The sequence below is a fragment of the Vombatus ursinus genome, unplaced genomic scaffold, assembly GCF_900497805.2.
Source record: "Vombatus ursinus unplaced genomic scaffold, bare-nosed wombat genome assembly UNPS02014841.1, whole genome shotgun sequence".
NCBI classification, from domain to species: Eukaryota; Metazoa; Chordata; class Mammalia; order Diprotodontia; family Vombatidae; genus Vombatus; species Vombatus ursinus.
Genome location: NW_020954619.1, coordinates 7,514,744 through 7,534,021, shown reverse-complemented (window position 1 = coordinate 7,534,021; position 19,278 = coordinate 7,514,744). Strand labels below are relative to the sequence as shown.

At 36.4% G+C, this 19,278-nt stretch overlaps 1 protein-coding gene across 1 annotated transcript in view; it reads left to right on the top strand.

Annotated features, from left to right (window-relative positions):
* Nucleotides 1-19,278, top strand: part of PCSK2 (proprotein convertase subtilisin/kexin type 2) — a 311,848-nt gene that overhangs the window by 37,077 nt on the left and 255,493 nt on the right. Inside the window, exon 2 of the mRNA XM_027840365.1 lies at nucleotides 14,215-14,319. Coding sequence (XP_027696166.1) covers nucleotides 14,215-14,319 — 105 coding nt within the window. The remainder of the gene's footprint in view (nucleotides 1-14,214; nucleotides 14,320-19,278) is intronic.

Here is a 19,278-nt window from a genome sequence, read left to right as displayed (position 1 = left end):
CCTTGGGACTTCATTTTTAAGTAAAGTTCCCAGACTTCTTATTGCATGATTCTCTACCAGAAACAAACTTTAAAATGTCTGACTCTGTCATAACCCCCAAAGGGAATTGCCATTTCCTCTTTAGTTCCAGAACACCCAGTGTTAACCTGAAATTTGCTTCATAGGCTCTCTATCTACTGCACCACCTAGCTGAATTACAATAGGACAAATAACTGTAGCTTTGCCGAATCAAATCTGCTGCCTAGATACTGAGAACTGCTACACACAGCATTCTTGCTGGATTCAGAATTAGAAGTATTGATTTCTGATCCTGGTTCTTCCGTTTATTATCTGTATCACTTGTTTCCTCTCCTGTAAAAGTGAGAGGGATAGACTAGACAATCTCTGAGGTCGCTTATGACTCTAAGTCTCTGACCCTATGAATAAAGATAACCTATAACCCAGGGGCAGCTAGGTGGCACAGTGGATAGAGTACCAGGCTTGGAGTTAGGAAGACTTACCTTCCTGAGTTCAAATCTGGCCTCAGACACTTACTAGCTGTGTGACTCTGGGCAAGTCAGTTAACCCTGTTTGTTTCAATTGCCTCGTCTATCAAATGAGCTGGAGAAGGAAATGACAAACCACTTCAGTATCTTTGCCAAGAAAACCCCAAATAAGGTCAATCAGAGGCTACTAAAAAACCCCTGAGCAATAGAATAAAATAACCTAGGAAGCAGAAACAAGGTAGAAAGCAGAGTTTCAATAAAAAAGAAGGGAGGACGAACTAAGAAAGAGCTATGCCTAAGAAAGAGCCTGTGTAGGTGATCTGGACTGAGAGAAAAGCCAACTTATGAAATTCAACAAACATCTCTTAAGGACCTTCTTAATACTACTCATTAAGCACTAAACTAGTCTTCGTCCTCAAAGTACCTATAATCTAATAGTATCAGGCAGCATACACTAAAAAATGTAGGCTATGTGGCATACTGTTTTCAGTAAATGGGGAAAGGAAATAGGTATTTATATTTTATATAATGCCTACTATGTGCCAGGCACTGTGCTAAGGGCTTTTTATAAGTATGACTTCATTTGATCCTCCCAACAATCCTGCCATTATTATTACCCACCCAGTACCCTTTCCAAGCAGAGGGAGGGAGGGAGGGGCCTGAAGAGTAAGAGAGACTGAAGACTTATATCCAGGCCTTCTTGCCTTTGAGGACAGCTCTCTATCCACTTCTCCATGCTACCTCTCATGGGAAAGGAGTCAGTGATGCATAACTTGGTCTCATTTATATTATATTTTTGATACTGAAAAATACATGGGTATTAAATGAGAAAATTAGTGCATGTGAAAACACTTAGAGGAGTTTAAAGAGAAATACACAAATGCAAGATATTATTATCCATCACTGGAAAAATCAATTTCCCACAGTTAAATACCCTCTGTGTTCTGGGGAAATAGCATTGTGTGCCTTTCAGTCTGCCTTCCTTTACATATATGTTTCCCCTGGAGTCTCTTACTTACCTACTTAACAGTCACCAAATTATATTTGATGCACATAGAGCAATCCTAACTTTTATTTATTCCATCCCTATTAGTAACACCCCAATCTATGCCCTGAATCTTCTGTGCAGTCACCTAACCGCTCTCTCTGTGTCTGTGCCAGGAGTCAAACCACAGGGCTGTTCCTATCTAGTTGTGAGGCAGTGACAGACTTTTTCTTCTTGAAGCCTTCTACTAGATTGTAAGGTTTATAATTATGGGAATCATGTGTTATCAAAACTATGGATGTTCCCTCAGTATCTGCCATAGCACTCGGCATGTAGAAAATTTAATGTAAATATAAATGTTTGTTGAATGATCGGAATTACCTATGCCCTATAAATAGTAGTTATTTCATAAATGTTTGTTGAATTTTATTGTGCTGTAAGAATTAAAAATTTTGAAAAACACTTAGAAATAATAATAGAAACTTATAAAATAGGTTTAGTGTTGTAGGTGTAAATCTGAATATGGATATGCAACTATATTAGGTTAGTATTGTTGAAATGAGATAAACTGCAGGTCATTGTGGAAACAAATTGATATAATCAATCAATGAACATTTATTAAGTGTTTACTATGTGTCAGTTACTGATTACACCCTGGAAATACAAAGGAAGTCTCTGTCCTTGAGGGAGCTCACTTTTTAATGGAAGAGACAACATAAACAACAAGCTATATGAGGTATTTCTAGAGAGAAAGTAAATCAAGGTAATCTCAGAAGGGAAGGCACTGGGAATGGCTGGGACCAGAAAAACTTCCAGAAGAAAGTAGAAGTTGAGCTGAGTCTTATAGGAAGGAAGTGAAACTAAGATACATGAGTAGAGAGGAAGAGCATTCCAGGCACAGACGACAGAAGATAGGGATATGGGAGATTGAGTTTCATGTGCAAGCAGTAGCAAGTAAGTGAAATGCCTCTGGATGATAAAATTCATGGAAGGAAGTAAAGTATCAGAAGATGGGAAAGATGGGAAGGGGCCAAGTTGTTAAGAATTTTAAATGCCAAAGAAACATTTGATTTGTTCCTGGAGGTAAATAGGAAGCTACTGGCATTTATTGAGTACACCCCCACTTTAGGAAAATCACTTTGGCAGAAGAGTGAAGAATGGATTGAAATGGAGAGGGATCTGAGGAAAGGAGAATAATTAAATTTCTATTGCAATAGTCCAAGTGAGAAATATCTGACCTAGGCTCACAGCTATGTGTGTGGGAAGTAGAGTGTACTAGAGACTTGAGATAGTAGAAATTACGAGATTTGGCCAGGCGCTCAATCTGTGGGATGAGAAGGGAAGGATAGCGACGAGGCTCTAGGCTTGGAAGGCAGAAAGGTTGGTGCTGCTATCAGTGGTAAAAAGGAAATTTGGAAGAGGAGAGAGTTTAGGGCAAAATGAGTTCTAGTTTTGGATATGTTGAGTCACCTATGCAATATACAATTTGAGATATACTAAAGATAATTGGTGATGCTGGACTGTAGCTCACGAGTGATACTGGGGATGGATGTATTGATCTGGAAATCATCTACATCAAAATAGTAATTGAACCCATGGGAGCTGATGAAATTAGCATGATAGATAAAATAGTAAATTTAACACTTATAACTTTTGAACCTATTTAGACTAAATTCCCACCTAAAAAGAAAATGGAAATTTCAGAGATACAAAAATATATTATATTGATATGTTGACTAAAAAAAAAAGAAACCTAAGACAGACACATATAGATTTAAAATGATAGTGGAATTAAATTTACTATATTTCTAGAGACCACAGAAAATTAGGATTTGTAGTCATTATGTAGCCATCTAATGACATAGCAACCACATTTTAAAAAGAAAAGTTAACTGAATATTTTAAAATGTAAGAATGAAACAAAGCTGGTAAAGAATTTTAACAATAATGATAATAATAAAATAGAAATTAACAAAGGACTTAAAACATACAAATAGAATACTTCAAAATGAGTTTAACAGATAAATGGAAAGATCTAAATAAGGGTAGTTTGGAAATCATTTTTATTCAAGTACACATGGAACTTTTATAAATACCAGCCATGCTGTAGGAAATAATTTATAAATAAATTCAGAAATATAAAAGTTTCATACACTACTTATACATATAATGCAATGAAAATAATTATAAGGGAAATATGAGTGATGCAGGTTTAGACAGAGGCCAAAAAAATGAATTGCCAAATTATGATTGGGTTTCTCAAAAAAAAAAAAAGAAAGAAAATTAGAGATAATATCAATATTGAGACAATATATCAAAGCAGTTAAAACATTTCTTAGAGACAATTTTTATGTCTGAATCCTTATACTAGTGTGAGAAAAGAAGGCTGATGTTTGTAATTTTCAAATTAGAAGAAATTCAACAAAATAACACATTCCAAAGAGTCAAGAAATAAAAAATTATCAACATTAAAGGAAAATTCAGCAAGACTGAAAGAAAAAAAATTAGTAAGTAAAGTAAAGCTTTTTACAAGACCTTTAAAATTAATAAATTTCTAGCTAATTTAATCAAAATGAAGGAAAAGGAAAGTCACATTTTAAAAACCAAAAACAAAAAGTGGAAATTCTAACAAGTGGAAAAGAGATAAACATAATTATCAAATACTATTAATTATATTCAGCTTTATGCCAACAAATTTAACATGAAAATATAGATAACTTTTTACAAAAATAAGTAGTCATATAGACAAAACAGAAAATGTGTAACATATTTTAATATCTCATTAAACAGATCATATAGATTCAAAAATGAATTCCATGAAACATTTAAAGAATAGTTCACTGTTTTGGTATGTAGAGTATTTTTTTAATGAAAAGGAAAAACTCTACTAGTCTTCCCATGATAACAGTTAATTCTTGATCCCCAAATAAGGGACAGAGAAGACAGAGAAAGAAAGTTTTAGACCAACGTGATTAATAAATATTTACTTAAAGAAATAGTTAAAATATCAAGTAAAATACTATGTTAGAAAATAGTATTTTAGTATTTATTAATGGTAAATACTAAACAGTATTTACTATTTGCTATTTTAGTAAATAGTATTTACTATTTTATTAAGTAAAATACTAAGTTAAGTAAGTACTAAAATACTAGATAAATTATTAAAATACAAATATGACAACGATATATACACATGTATTTAAGTTTTTAAATGGCCATCTTGCATTCATGACAGTAATACAAGGAAGGATGATTTAATATTAGAAAAAAATTAGAGTAATAAATCAAAAATTCTGTGATTCCATGATCACATTAATAATTAAATTCCCCTCAAGAGATGTAGGAAAAGCTGCGGATAAAACATAGAATTCAGGAATGTTAAAAACCACTAACAGCAATGGAATAGAAAAGTTCACCTAAATCAGAGATAGAATTTTATTCAGTGGATAAATATTATATGTTTTCCTGCTAAGAAGAGTGTTTATACAAGGCTATCTACTCTCACCATTATTTTTTGACATTTTTACAAAATAATAGCTTTAGAAATATTACTGCTATTATTTTAGAAAGGATAGCTAATAGTAATATGTCAAGAAAAATAAGGAATAAACACAGAGGGGAAAGAAGCTAAATTACCTCTATTTGGAAAGGATGCAATGATTTGTTTAGAAAAATCAGTAGACAACCAAAAATAATCAAGACAATAAACAGTGTTAGCAAAATAGGAGGATACAAGATCAACACACACAAAAATCATCATTATTTCTAGGTATACAAGTGAATCTGTGATTTTATCTATGTGGAAGTTCCCTACAATGATGCAAATCACCACCATGCAGGCAAGAAACAAAATATCTTGGTAGCACAGATGGTATTTTCTTCACTTTGGGAGACTGAAGGCAAAGACTTCAGAAGAGACAAGCAGATTTGGAAAATGAAGGATTGGTGAAGAAAATGAGTTCCAAATTAGCTCTCAGAGCTCATCTTGACTTCTTTAAAAAAATATATTTGTAGTTCATAGATTTTTATTCAAACTCAATTTGAAAGGTGATCCTTTACCACTCAAGTGCTATTGTTGTTTAGGTTTGGACAGAATGACCACAAAGGGCCCTTCCTACTCTAAGATTCTGCTGTTCTATAATTACTCTACCAAGATATACACAGGACCTACATAAAACCAATTGTAAAATAATTTTCACAGAAATAGAGGAAGAGTTACATAATCTAAGAACTATTTAATGTATATAGTTGAATGAAACTAATGTAGTAAAGATGACAGTATTACAAAATTAATCCATAGATTTAATGATACTTTATATAAGTAGAGAAATTCATTTAGAAGAATAAAATGTCAAGACTGTCCAAGAAACCGCTAAGTATCAAAATATAGTATAAAGCCACAATTTACAAATTATCTGATGTTACATACTAGAAAATAGATAAATGGGAAGTATTTGATAATCATAATCCAGAGCAAAGTGTGTCAGGAGATTAGTGTGAAATAAAACTGAGATTACAAAGTTCCAGTGGTAAAGGGAGAATCACTATTCAATCTGTTAAAACTATTGGGATAATTGGAGAATAAATTCATGACAACATCTCACACTACACACTGTAATAAATTCTTAATGGCTTGACAATCCAAATATTTATAAAATGCATTATGAAAAAATGGAACATTAAATTCTTAAACATTCATTATCTAGAAAGATTATGATTATATTACATAAAAATTAAAATATTTTGCATAAGTATATACCTGCATGTATAATAAGAAGGAATGATACATTTGAGAAATCATCTTTATAATAAACATTTCTGATAAAATTCATACCCAAAAATATTTAAGGACTTGGATATAAATTTATAAGAGAGCTGTTTCTCCAGGGGACAAATGGACAAAGGACATGAAAAGATAATTCTCAAAAGAAGAAACATAAATGATAAATAACCAAATATAAAAGTTTTCAAACTTCTGAATAATCAGAGAAATAAAAATGAATAATCTAAGAAAGCAACTTACATCCATAAAACAGGCAACAATAATAAAAGCTGGCAAAAATCCAATCCTGGATCAAATGTAGAAAAACAGGCACACTAATACTCTGTTGGTGGTGCTACATCCAACGTTTTTGAAAAGTAAAATTTGTGTTATAACAAATATTCAGGAGCAGCTAGGTGGCACAGTGGATAGTCAGGACAAGTCAGACTCCTGGAGTCAGGAGGACCTGAGTTCAAATCTGGCCTCAGATACTTACTAGCTATGTGACCCTGAGCAAGTCACTTAACCCAAATTGCCTCCAATATGTGTGTGTACATATACATATGTGTATACTTGTGTGTGTATATATACATATATATATATGTATATATGTATACACACACATGCATATACCCTTAGACCCAACAACCCCACAACAAAGGAACTAAGGCAAACAGAAGTTAAGTGATTTACCCAGGGTCACAAAGCTTATAAGAGTCTGAGGCCAGTTTTGAACTCCTGACTCCAGGCCCAGCACTCTATCCATTGTATCACCTAGATACTAATAATATTCCTTATAACACTTTTTTAAAATAATATTTTACTTTTTCCCAATTACATGCAAAGACAATTTTAATGTCATTTTTTTAAAATTTTGAGTTCCAAACTGGAAAATAGTATGGAAGAAACTAGGTATAGACCACCATTTTACTCTGTATATCAAAATAAGGTCAAAATGATTTTGATATGAAGGGTGAGACTGTGAGCAAATTAGGAGAGCAAGGAATAGTTTATCTGTCAGATCTATAGAGAATGGAAGAATTTATGACCGAACAATAGATAGAGAACATTATGAAATACAAAATAAATAATTTTGATTTCATTAAATTAAAAAGGTTTTGCACAAACAAAGCCAATGCAACCAAGATTAGAAGAGAAGTAGAAAGCTGAGAAACAATTTTTACAACCAAAGGCCTCGTTTCTAAAATATATACAGAACTGAGTCAAATTTATAAGAATGAAAGTCATTCCCCAATTGAGAAATGGTCAAAGGATATGAACAGGTAGTTTTCAGATGAAGAAATTAAAGCTATCTATAGTCATATGAAAAAAATGCTCTAAATCACTGTTGATTAGAGAAATGCAAATTAAAACAATTCTGAGGTACCACATCACACTTATCAGATTGGCTAACGTGACAAAACAGGGAAATGATAAATGTTGGAGATGTGGGGAAATTGCATTGTTAGTGGAGTTGTGAACTGATCCAACCATTCTGGAGTACAATTTGGAAAATTGTGCATACCCTTTGACCCAGCAACACCACTTCTAGGTCTGTATCCCAAAGAGATCATAAAAATTTGAAAAGGACCCATATGTACAAAAATATTTTTGGCAGCTTTTTTGTGCTGGCCAAGAATTGGAAATTGAGGGGATGCCCATCAATTGGGGAATGGCTGAACAAGTTATAATACATGAATGTAATTGAATACTATTGTTCCATAAGAAATGATGACCAGATGTTCTTCAGAAAAACCTGGAAAAACTTACATAGAGAAGATTGTACACAGTAACAGCAACATTGTGCTATGACCAACTTTGATAGACTTAATTAACTCTTCTCAGTAACACAAAGATCTAAGATGATTCCAAAAGGCTCATGATGGAAAATGCTATCCACTTCCAGAGAAAGAACTATGGAGTCTGAATGCAGATCAAAGCATATTATTTTATTTTTTGTTTGTTTGTTTGTTTCTCATGGTTTTTCTCTTTGGCTCTAATTCTTGTTTACCACATGACTAATGTAGAAATATGTTTAACATGATTGTACATGTATAACCATATCAGATTGCACACCATCTTGGGGGATGGAGAGGAGAGGAAGAGAGAGAAAATTTACAACCCAAAACTGTATAGAAGTGAATGTTGAAAACTAAAAACAAATAAATAAATAAATATTTTTTTAAAGATACAAATTTTTTTAATTTTGATTTCCAAATTCTCTCCCTTCCTCCCACCCCTCCCCTTGAGATGGTATGCAATTTGATATAGGTTATAGATGTGTAATGACAAAAAAAAGTATTTCCATATTAGTCATGTTGTGAAAGAAGACACAGACAAAAAAAAACCTCAAAAAAAGTGAAAAATAATACATTTCATTTTGCATTCAGACTGCATCAGTTTTTTCTCTGGGTTTACATAGCATTTTTCATCACGAGTCCTTTGGAATTACCTTGGACCATTGTATTGCTGAGAATAGCTAAGTCATTCACAGTTGGTCATTGTATAATACTGCTGTTACCATGTACAATGTGCTCTTGGTTCTGTCCACTTCACTTTGCATCAGTTAATCAGCCTGCTCATCATTTCTTATAACAAAATAATATTTCATTACAATTATATCCCACAATTGGTTCAGCCATTCTTCAATTGATGAGTATCCCCTCAATTTCCAATTCTTTGCCACCACAAAAAGAGCTGATAAAAATATTTTTGTACAAATGGATCTTTTTCTTTTTTTTTCATCTCTTTGGGATATAAAGCTAGCAGAGGTATTGCTGGATCAAAGGGTATGCACAGCTATTATCACTTTTTAATAGCAAAAAAATTGTCATATTAATGTTGTAGAATATTATTGTACTTTGAGAAATAATGTTTGAAGAATTCAAAAAAAATGGGAACACTTTTGGAAGTGATTCAGGGAAAAGAAAGCAGAACTCCCCCCCCAAAAAAACCCATATATAATTGCTAAAATAGGTAAATAAAGACAACAATAACAGCAAAAAAAAAAACCACTTAGTTAAAGATACTGAAGTTCACAAGTATTCGAGGAAATAAACAGGACCATTTTGTTACTATCCTTCTGTAATTCTTATTAATTTGCTTTGTATTAAAAATAATAAAAAATAATTATTAAAAAATCCTATTACTTCTGCAAAATGTGAGTTTTCCCTATCTGCTGTTGAAATCCTTTCTCTATCCAGCTATCCATCACTAGTCAAGAGAACAGAACCATTTGAACTTTGGCAGAAAATGCACTTAGAGCTTGTCTCCTTCTTATACCTCCCTTTAACATGGAAATATGTGGAAATTTTAGGAAAAGGAGAAAAGACAAAGAATCATAGAACTTAAAGGAAATGTTGGAAACAGTCATTTAACATAAGTTGAAGCTGAGCTCCTAGAAATGTCCACGATCCTACAGTATCATAATAGCTGAGGTGGGCTGAAAACCCAAGCCCCACTGACTTTCAAACCAGTTATCTTTCCATTGTCTGACAACGGATTAATGTTTTCATTAGTCCAGACACCTCCCTCCCATTTCAATTACTTTGGTGCCTTATGATCACACTGGCTACCTCTCGTTGCCATAGCTGACCTAAATAGCTGTGAGACTCGTGCCCAATTCTCAATCTATTAATGAGAGTATAACGGCGAGAGGGAGGAGAATAAGGTGGGGTGAAAATGGTCAATCAATAATTACTTAGTGAGTACCTACCATAAATTTGCATGTGTATTTACATACCCCCTGCGGTAAGTACACAGTTCATAGGTTGGGAACCACTAGAATAAATAAAATAATAACTAACATTTTTATAGCAGTTTTTCAAAGCACTTATATATATATAGTATGTATATATATGTTAGCTCATTTGATCTGCACAATGACACTGTGAGTTAGGTAATACAATTATTATTATTTCCATTCTGTAGAAGAGTTTTATTAATCTATGTGAGATCACACAGTATCCGAGGGAGAGTTTGAGCCCAGGTCTCCTGACTTCCAGTCCAGTGCACTATCTAACACTCCTGACCTCAAACTCTCTTTCTAGCTCTAAGATATTGGGATCCTAAAGGAAGTATATTGTCAAGGCCAAAGTGAATAGTCAGGAGCTTGAATCTGAATCCCACTCCTCTCCCCTACTAACTGTGTAATCTTGGGCAACTCATTTCATTTCTTTGGGCCTTTATCCTCATCTATAAAAGGAGGTGGTTGTTGCTGTTGCTTATCCTTCTTCTTGAAGATGACCAATGACATCACAAGGATGATGTCTTGACTTGTGTGTAAATTGGATTTAAGTGAGGCAGAACTGAACACCAAAGCTGTCAGTCTCACTTTCTCCTCCAGAGTCATCAAAAGTCTAGTAGCAAGACAAAAGGCAAGGCAAGTGGGGATGGCCTGTGATGCAATGGATGACCTTGACCTTTCTAAATGAAGGTTTTTCCCAGGCCTAGTTGGTCTGGGGCAATGCCCATTCCATGATAAAGGTAAGGATTGAGACAAAAGATGGCCTAATTTACTATCACAAAAATATTAATCTGGGAGGGGAAGACCCTCAAAGTTTCTGACCAGAACAAAGCAATTGCTCTCTACACCTATTCTAGGCCATCAAAACCTAAACAATGAGCCATAAAGGATTGGGTTGGGGGCTATAATTGACCATTTAATGACAGCCAAAGTGATTTGGGTTTAAAGTATTAGTCAGTTATCTCCATTTGAAACACAATGGGCTGGTCCAGAGGATCACTGGACTCCTTTAAAACAATTTTTTTTTAAAGCTTGTTTTTTCAGATCTATATTTCAAGAAATCATAAATGAAAACTATAAAGGACAAAAAGTAAATTGTCCCGGCTTTTAGAAAAAATCTAGCCCCTAAACCCCAAAAAAGTTTACAAAATATGAGCAACCAAAAATTATATCCTTAGAACAGAGAACCCATGTTTAAGGACACGGCACCCTAAATGGAGAGAGGGACCATATGTGGCAAGGAGCTATAGTCGTGTGTGGCTGCAGGGGAAGCAGAAGAGATATCTCTAGCCTCATTTTCCCACACTCTTATCCAAGAAAAACTTTCACGCCTGCCAGGTGCTTTGTTTCAGAGCTAGTTCTGGGAGTCTGCAAGACCTCAGTTCTTCCAAAGTGTCACAATCCAAGGAGAAGTGTGGTTACCACTCTCCTGGCTTGTACTGTAATCTGAGATCAATCAATATGCCTTGTGGTCTTTTGCCAACACAGAGTGCCTTTTAGTGCAGTCATCTGCCCTAACATCCTATAGCCATGGTGTTTCTTTCTCAGGTTTACCTCTCCTAGCAATCTCTTGTAACCTCTCCTGTTTTTCTTGCACCTGATGTCAGATTCTCTTCTTTGGCACTGCCCATCTCTAACACAATTCAACTGTTTTTGTCCCTGACCAGTCAAAAAAAATTCTAGCTATGGTTCTACTAGGAATCTGAATATCTGGGATACTTAAGTGTCACTGACATGTAAGATCCTTCTAGCTCTAAGGCATAGAATCCTATGACTTTAACATTGCTTGAAGGAATGGTAGATTTTAGATAAGAACAAGGAGTGTGGGTATTCTATATTAATAGAGAGTTTATACACAGGATAAATAAGAAGATAGTAAGGAAACTCCCAGCTTCCCTAGATGAATTCAAATCGCTTAGTCAAGATGAACTCTATACTCAGGTGTTGAAAGAAATTGCAGATGTGATTTTTGAGCTACCATCCGTGATACTGAAAGACCATGGGGGAAAAAAAAGAGGAACCACAAGATTAAAGAAGGGCAAATGCTGTTTCAATTTTTAAAAAAAAGGAAGGGGGAATTTTAACCCAATGAGTTTAATTTTGGTTCCTGGGGAAATTCTAACATGCTTCATTTTTTAAAAAGGTTAGTGAACATGTAGAAAAGGAAGCACTGATCTCAAAAAGCCAGCATGACTTCATCAAGAAAAGGTCATGCCAAACTAACCTCATTTCCTTTGTTGACAAGATTACTAAGCTAGTAAATTAGGAGAATGCTGTGGATATAATTTATGTTGATTTTAACAGAGCTTTTAATAAAGTATCTCACATTATTCTTCTGGAGATAATGGAGAGATATGGATTAAACAATAATACCAATAATTCCAATAAAATGGAATCAGATTGGTTGGATGGCTAGATTAAAAGTTGTTAATGGTTTAATGTCAATATGGCAGGATTCCCAAGGCATATCCCAGCAATCCTTTCTTTGCCTTATGGTGTTTAATGTTTTTGTCAATGACTTGGATAAAAGCATAGATGGTATGTTCATCAATTGTACAAACAACACAAAATTGGGAGGGATAAATAACACAATTGATAACCATTAAGGGCAGACTTTATGCTGGTGCTCTCTTCAGGTTCTATGTTGGGATGAAATGGAGCACTCATAGGTCAATGAACAGTTAATAAAAGGAGGTTTACCTACTGTTGACACAGCAAAAGATGTGAAACAATGATTCACTGGTAATTATATAGACACACACCCCCCCATATGGAAACATGTCTGGTCAATATGAAAGGGTATAGTAACTCTTGTGATCTTCAGGCACTTACTAAATTAGAGGGATCCTAATCCCATGTGGATGGGAGCTTGTGTGCTCCTAGGTGACCAGGAAGCTATGTTAATACAACCAGAAACCACAAGGAAGCTGCATCAGGGGAGTCACAGCTTGAACCTTACCCCATACCCAAGCCAAACAAGCCCTGGCTACGCTTCCTTTTCCTAAGCCATGTTGCAGAGGGAAAGATATTGGTCCTATCACAATTACTTTCAAAATCAAAAAGGATATTGACAGCATAGAGAATGGCACTGAATCTAATAAGATAAAATTGAAGAGGAATAAATTTAAAGTCTTGTAGTTGAGTATAAAAAAAATCAACTTCCTAAGTACAAGATGGGAGCGTCATGGTTCAATAGCAATTGTTCTGAAAAGATACAAGGAGATTTAGTGGACTGCAAGCTCAAAGTGAGTCAGCAGTGTAATGTGACAGCCAAAAAAGCTAGCATGATCATGGACTTCATTAAGAAAGACATGACTTCTAAGAATAGGAATATTAATATTAATAGTAGCTAGCATATATACATATATATATATATATATATAGTGCCAAATATTATTTCATTTGAAGGTTACAAAACCCCACTGCAGGCTGTTCTCATGAGACCATAAAGTACTATGTTCACTTCTAGGTACCATGGTTTAAGAAGGGCATTGGCAAACTGGAACACCCCAGAGGAGAGCAATCAGGATGATAAAGGACCTTGAGTGTCTTACACAAGGGTTAGTTAAAGGCATGTTGAGGCTACAGAAAAGAAAACTTGGGGGAGGGGGGGACTTTTTAACTGTCTTCAGGTATTGGAGGAGCCATCATATGAAGGAGGTATTAGATTTTCTCTGTTTGGACCCAGAGAGTAGAAGCAAAAGTTATGGGTGGAAATTGTAAAGAGGCAAATTTAGATTGTATGATCAGAAAAACTTCATAAAAAATAAGAACTATCCAGAAGTGGGATGGGCTGCCCTAGGAGGTGAAGGGTTTCCTGTCCTTGGAGGGTTTCATGCAGAGACAGATGATCACTTGTTGGATATGTCAGAATGGGGGTTCCTTTTGGTTGTGAATTTGACTAGCTGACCAGAAAAAGTCCCTTTTGAATCTCAGATTCTATGATTCTGAGATTCTGACAAGGAAAGCAGTGTTAGCAAATGCAGAGAGATAGGATGAGTATATGCGTAGATTAGTACAATGAAAGTGGCTAAGAGGTAGTGCATACATTGGCCTTAGCCCAGGTTTAGAAGGACAAGAGGTAGATGCTCATTTAGCCAAGCAATTCACAGACTGCTGCTTTAGTTTCCCCAGATCACCTATATCCATATCAAACTGGTTCCAAGAGCTTTTAATTTTGCTATCATTAGGTTTTAAAAAGAGGTTAATCATGCCCTTGCTTCTTCCTTCTCTCCAGCTCCCCTTCACAGGAGGCTTGTACCACTTTTACCACAATGGCCTTGCCAAGACTAAGAGAAGACGCAGTCTGCCCCATAAGCAAAAATTGGAGACAGACCCCAGGGTAAGCCTATCTTTCATGCATCTATCTAGCCTTGCTTCTGTATTAAATTGTGGCAGCAGGGTGGGTAAAGATGACTTGGGAAAGCACCTCCAAAATATGAGCATTGAAAGCCAGTCTAATGTAATAAATGGATACTGATCAACCCAAATGATGCATTCATTCAAGTATGTCTCAACACATGAGTTATATAAAAAGGGATAATACAGCTAAAAAAGGGGGGGGGGCGAATTCCGCTCTGTACATAGGCTAAAGTCTTCATCGGATTTGTACTATTCTTTCATTTTGTTCTTGGAGATTAAATGCTACATGTGTAAGTCTGCCTAGATAGGTAGCTAAGACAAATGTCTATAGCAGTTTTTCAATAAACTTTAGTCCTTTTTTATTTAAAAAAATGGCATTACTAGCAATTAACCTCATCCTATTTACCAAAAAAGATCAGGTTCTGAGATATCCAGCATTCATCCTGGAAGTTATATGTTTTACCCCACTCTAGAGAGAGTAGTTGGGAATTGTCAAACTTTCTATGATTTTCAGAGAATATTTCTATTTTCCAGTTTGGCCTCTTTCTAGATGGCCACACTGTTGCATTGCTGTAAGGCAAGCATTCTTAACATTTTGGGGGTCATCACTCCTTTGGCAATCTGACAAAGCCTATAGATCCCTTCTCAGAATATTGTTAATGTGTAGAATAAAATACATAGAATTATAAAAGACAACAATTGTATTGAAATATCATTATCATTTTTTTAATATTCATGAATGTCAGGATAAGAACCACTGGAAAGGTGTGTATATACCCAATCAGAAGTGTATAGGTATCCAATCAGAAATCGTTCTCCAGACCCAACCTATCACAAATCACATTTCCTCGTATGATTTTGGCACAACCAAATTTCTCTGTATCATGGACAAACCTGTTTTACTTTTTGCATACATATAGTAAAGGCAACAGACAGCATATAATAGGACATCTCTCACTGAGCTCTGCACTTTCAGTTCTTTTTTAGACCCTGAGCTATTATATAGGTATGATCTAATTCCAGGAAAAGCACAGTTCCATTGTTTTAGCCCTAGCATGGCTGTTATCAGGAGTAAAGGAAATACAATGCAGTTTCCAAAATCTATTCAAGACATAGTGTCTTCCAGAGTCATTATTCAGATTGTGGACTGAGGAACTTTAGAGCCAAGGTAGGCTCTCAGTGCTGTCGTTTTTCCTTTCATGGTTTGGTCATTGGCAGGAACCTCAGATCCTCTCCATTAATTTAATCCTTAAAATCATCCCCTCTTTCCTTTCATGTGACCAAGAAGTATTTCACTTTCCTTTGGATCTCTTTGATTTGCTTGCCTGCTCTCCACTGAGTGAGGAGGGGGAGGGGTTGAAGAATTGCAATACTAAAAGTATCAAAATATAATTCAGCCACAATATACCTTTTGTCTTCAGCATGTTTAATAAATACAGCAGGATCTTCTACGATGGTGCTAGTAGGGGAGAAACAAGGGTTAAAACTCTACAGAGAACTTGAGTCCTAATGCTGCCATGGATATATGGAATTGTTCTGTGTCAAGAGACACAATTTAAACCAAATCCATGTGTCAAATCATACTTAGTAAAGGTTCTACTGGCAAAGTCCTAACTGGAAATTCCGCACTTGGGGCAAATTTATCTGGAGTGGGAGGTGGAAGGACAGAGAACTTGACTGATGCCTTGAGACTGGCACATGTCACTATGGGCTGCTTATAGGTGAATCATGCTGGTCCCTGGGCCAAGAGATACATGGGCAGTCTGCCCCCTTGGGTACAGAAATGTCCATGAGGAAAGGTAGATCTAGGAGGAGTTTGGCATTTAATGGCTAAATCAGGGGAGGGGTCCTTCTCATTTTCTACCCTATCACTGATGCTGCTATTGTTCCACCTTCTGAATCAAACCATCAAAGGTCATGCCTGAGAGAAGCTAAGCCATTATGTCCTGACCTCCCTAGGACCATGTATCCACATCTTAGCCTATGACATTTTCTACCCTCTTTCTTTATCCTCATGTATATCTCTCCAGCCTCTATCTCTACCTCCTTTTCCATTGCTTACTCTGAGAACTGTAACATGACCATTGCCTTTGAAGACGGCATCTCACTCAACTTCCCTATTGTTCAACTCATCATGTCTTCAGCTTCTCACACTAAAACACCCTTCTGTGGCATCCACACCTCTGTGTACTATCTCCCCTCATTAGAATGCAATCTCCATGCAATGCACCATGACAGCAGAGATTATCTTCCTTTTGCATTTGTATCCCCAGCCTTTCACATAGAGCTTGGCATATAGTAAAAACTCTGGAATTTTTCTTCATTCATTCGTCCTCAGGTTGGGGAGGACGTACATTTCTTGCAGACGTTGGTTTTCTGAGTTTGCCCTAATGCCATGCTGATTATTCTAACTAATTTCCACATTCCCTTTGAAAGGTTAAGCACCAGTTAGTGAGGAAACTGAGGCTACACAATAAGTGACTCAATCAAAAGTAACATGGAAAGCATGTCAGAACATAGTTTCTTAAAGTTCTGCCATACAACCTACTAAGTTCTTATTATTGTTGTGTCTTTTCAATCAGATCTGACTGTTTGTGACTCCATTTGTTGGGTGGGGGTTTTTTTGGCAAAGACACTGGAGTGGTTTGCCATTTCCTTCTCTAGCCCTACAGATGAAGAAACTGAAGCAAACAGGGTTAAGTAACTTGCCCAGGATAGCACAGTTAGGAAGTGTTTGAGGCTGGATTTGAACTCAGGAAATCAGTCTTCCTAAGTCCAAGCTCAGTGCTCTGTCCACTGCACCTCCTAGCTACCCTGAGTTTTTATCTGCTCTCTAAAATATAAGATTGGAATAGCAAATCAAACTGTGATTTCAGTCAACCAATAAACAAGCATTTATTAAGTGTTTACTGTATGCCAGACACTATGCTAAACTCTGAAGATTCAAAGAAAGACACATAGCACCTGCCCTGAAGAAGCTCACATTCCAATGAGATAACAACATGTAAATAACTATGTACATACCAGAGACATATAGATCAGGTGGGAGATAACCTCAGAGGGAAGGCGCTGGCAGCAGAGTCAGTCCTCTTGCAGAAGGTAGGAAATAAATATGAGTCTTGAAGGAGGCTAAGAGGCTGAGGTGAGGAGACAGCATTCCAGGCATGAAAGACCAGCAGGGAAAAGGTACTAAGTCAGGAGACAGAGTAAAATAAGGAACTCCCAGATGAAGAAACTCCTCTCCCAATGCAGGGCAGCATCATCTCTGCAACATAGAGTCTTAGAGTCGCCTAGAGCTGTGAGAGGTTAAATTACTTTCCCAGGGTCACTTAGTATATGTCAAAAATAATACTTAAGCCCAGCTAAGTCTTTCTGGCTTCAAGGCCAGCTGTCTATTCATTCTACCATGCTGACTCTAATTTCCAAGAAAAGCACAAAATTCAAAAATATTATTGAGACACCATTCTTCACACTACCAAGATTTCATCTGCCCTGAAAATCCAGCTCATCAATGAAAAATGTTCTGATTCAAATCACTATTCCATAGTCAAGCCATGTTTGATGGCATTCTAGATTTCTCTTATTCACATCATCAGAAGTGTTGGGGTGTGGGGGCAGAGGGGGTTAAAGGCATCGAGGCCCTTAGTATTGATTGTGAACAGCTGGCTTTGTTCTCAGGCATTTACATAGCAAAACTGATAGAAAAAGGATCACTCCTTGGATTTGAGGGCTTATCCTGGCCCCTGTTTTGAGCGATAGTCTATGGTAACTCTTTTCTGCAGGGCTTTTTCTTTTTTTAATGTGGATGTTGTGACTGGGTTTAATTTGGGCTTTAATTAGGAGTGCAGATGAAACATACTACCCAGGAGACCACCAACTGGTAGACCACATGCAATGCACCAAAGCCAAGTCCCTCAAGAGGTCTTTCTGCTCTGGAAGGCAGTTTTATCTTTGTGTTTTGTTTTGTTTTTTTAAATTCAAGTCAGAGCCAAGATGTCTGTTGTGCCAGATGATGCCAAGTCATCTTAAGGGATCTTTTGCTGAGACTGGCATTGCCTGACCCCTGAAACAGCTGCATTCACAGTACGAGAGCAGTGTTGGCATCAGATATTCCAGCCCGGTCTTTGTCACCAGCCAAGGCTGCTTTGGGCGGGGGTGGGGGGGGGGGGGGCAGCTAAGTAGTACAGTAGATAGAGTACTGGGCCTGAAGTCAGGAGAACTTATCTTCCTGAGTTCAAATCTGGCCTCAGACACTTAATAATTGGGTGGCCAGTGGGCAAGTCATTTAACCCTGTTTGCCTCAGTTTCCTCATCTGTAAAATGAGCTAAAGGAAATGGCAAAGCCGCTCCATTATCTTTGCCAAGAAAATCCAAAAAATGGGGCCACTAAGAGTCTGACATTATTGAAATGACTCAACAACAACAACAAAGCTGATCTTGAGCAACCATGTAGCCAGAGAGATATGTCTCCCCTAAGACTAAGGAATCCAGAGTGGGGAGCACTAGACACACAGTATCTTGAAGCACTGTAAGGGGGAAAATCAAAGGTTACAGCACCCATGGCAGAGAGAATTCCCCCTCCCCCCTCCCAAAATAGTTTTATCCCTTCCTTCCCTTCTGTCCTTCCTCACTCCTACCATGACCATTGGCCTCATATCCCCATAATGGATTGGGACAGTAGATCACTGGTCTCAGAGTTAGGAAGACCCAAGTTCAAATTTGATCTCAGATGTTAGCTGAGTGACAGTGGATAATTCACTTTCCTTATCTATGTTTCAATTTCCTCATCTATGGAATGAGGGGGATGACCTCAAAGATCCCTTCCAATTCTAAATATATGATCTTTTGATCTTATAACCCCCCCAGGCCATTTGCTTCCTTTTTCCCTCTTCTTCATTTATAATGTATTTTCTGCCACTTCACAGAAATTAATTTCATC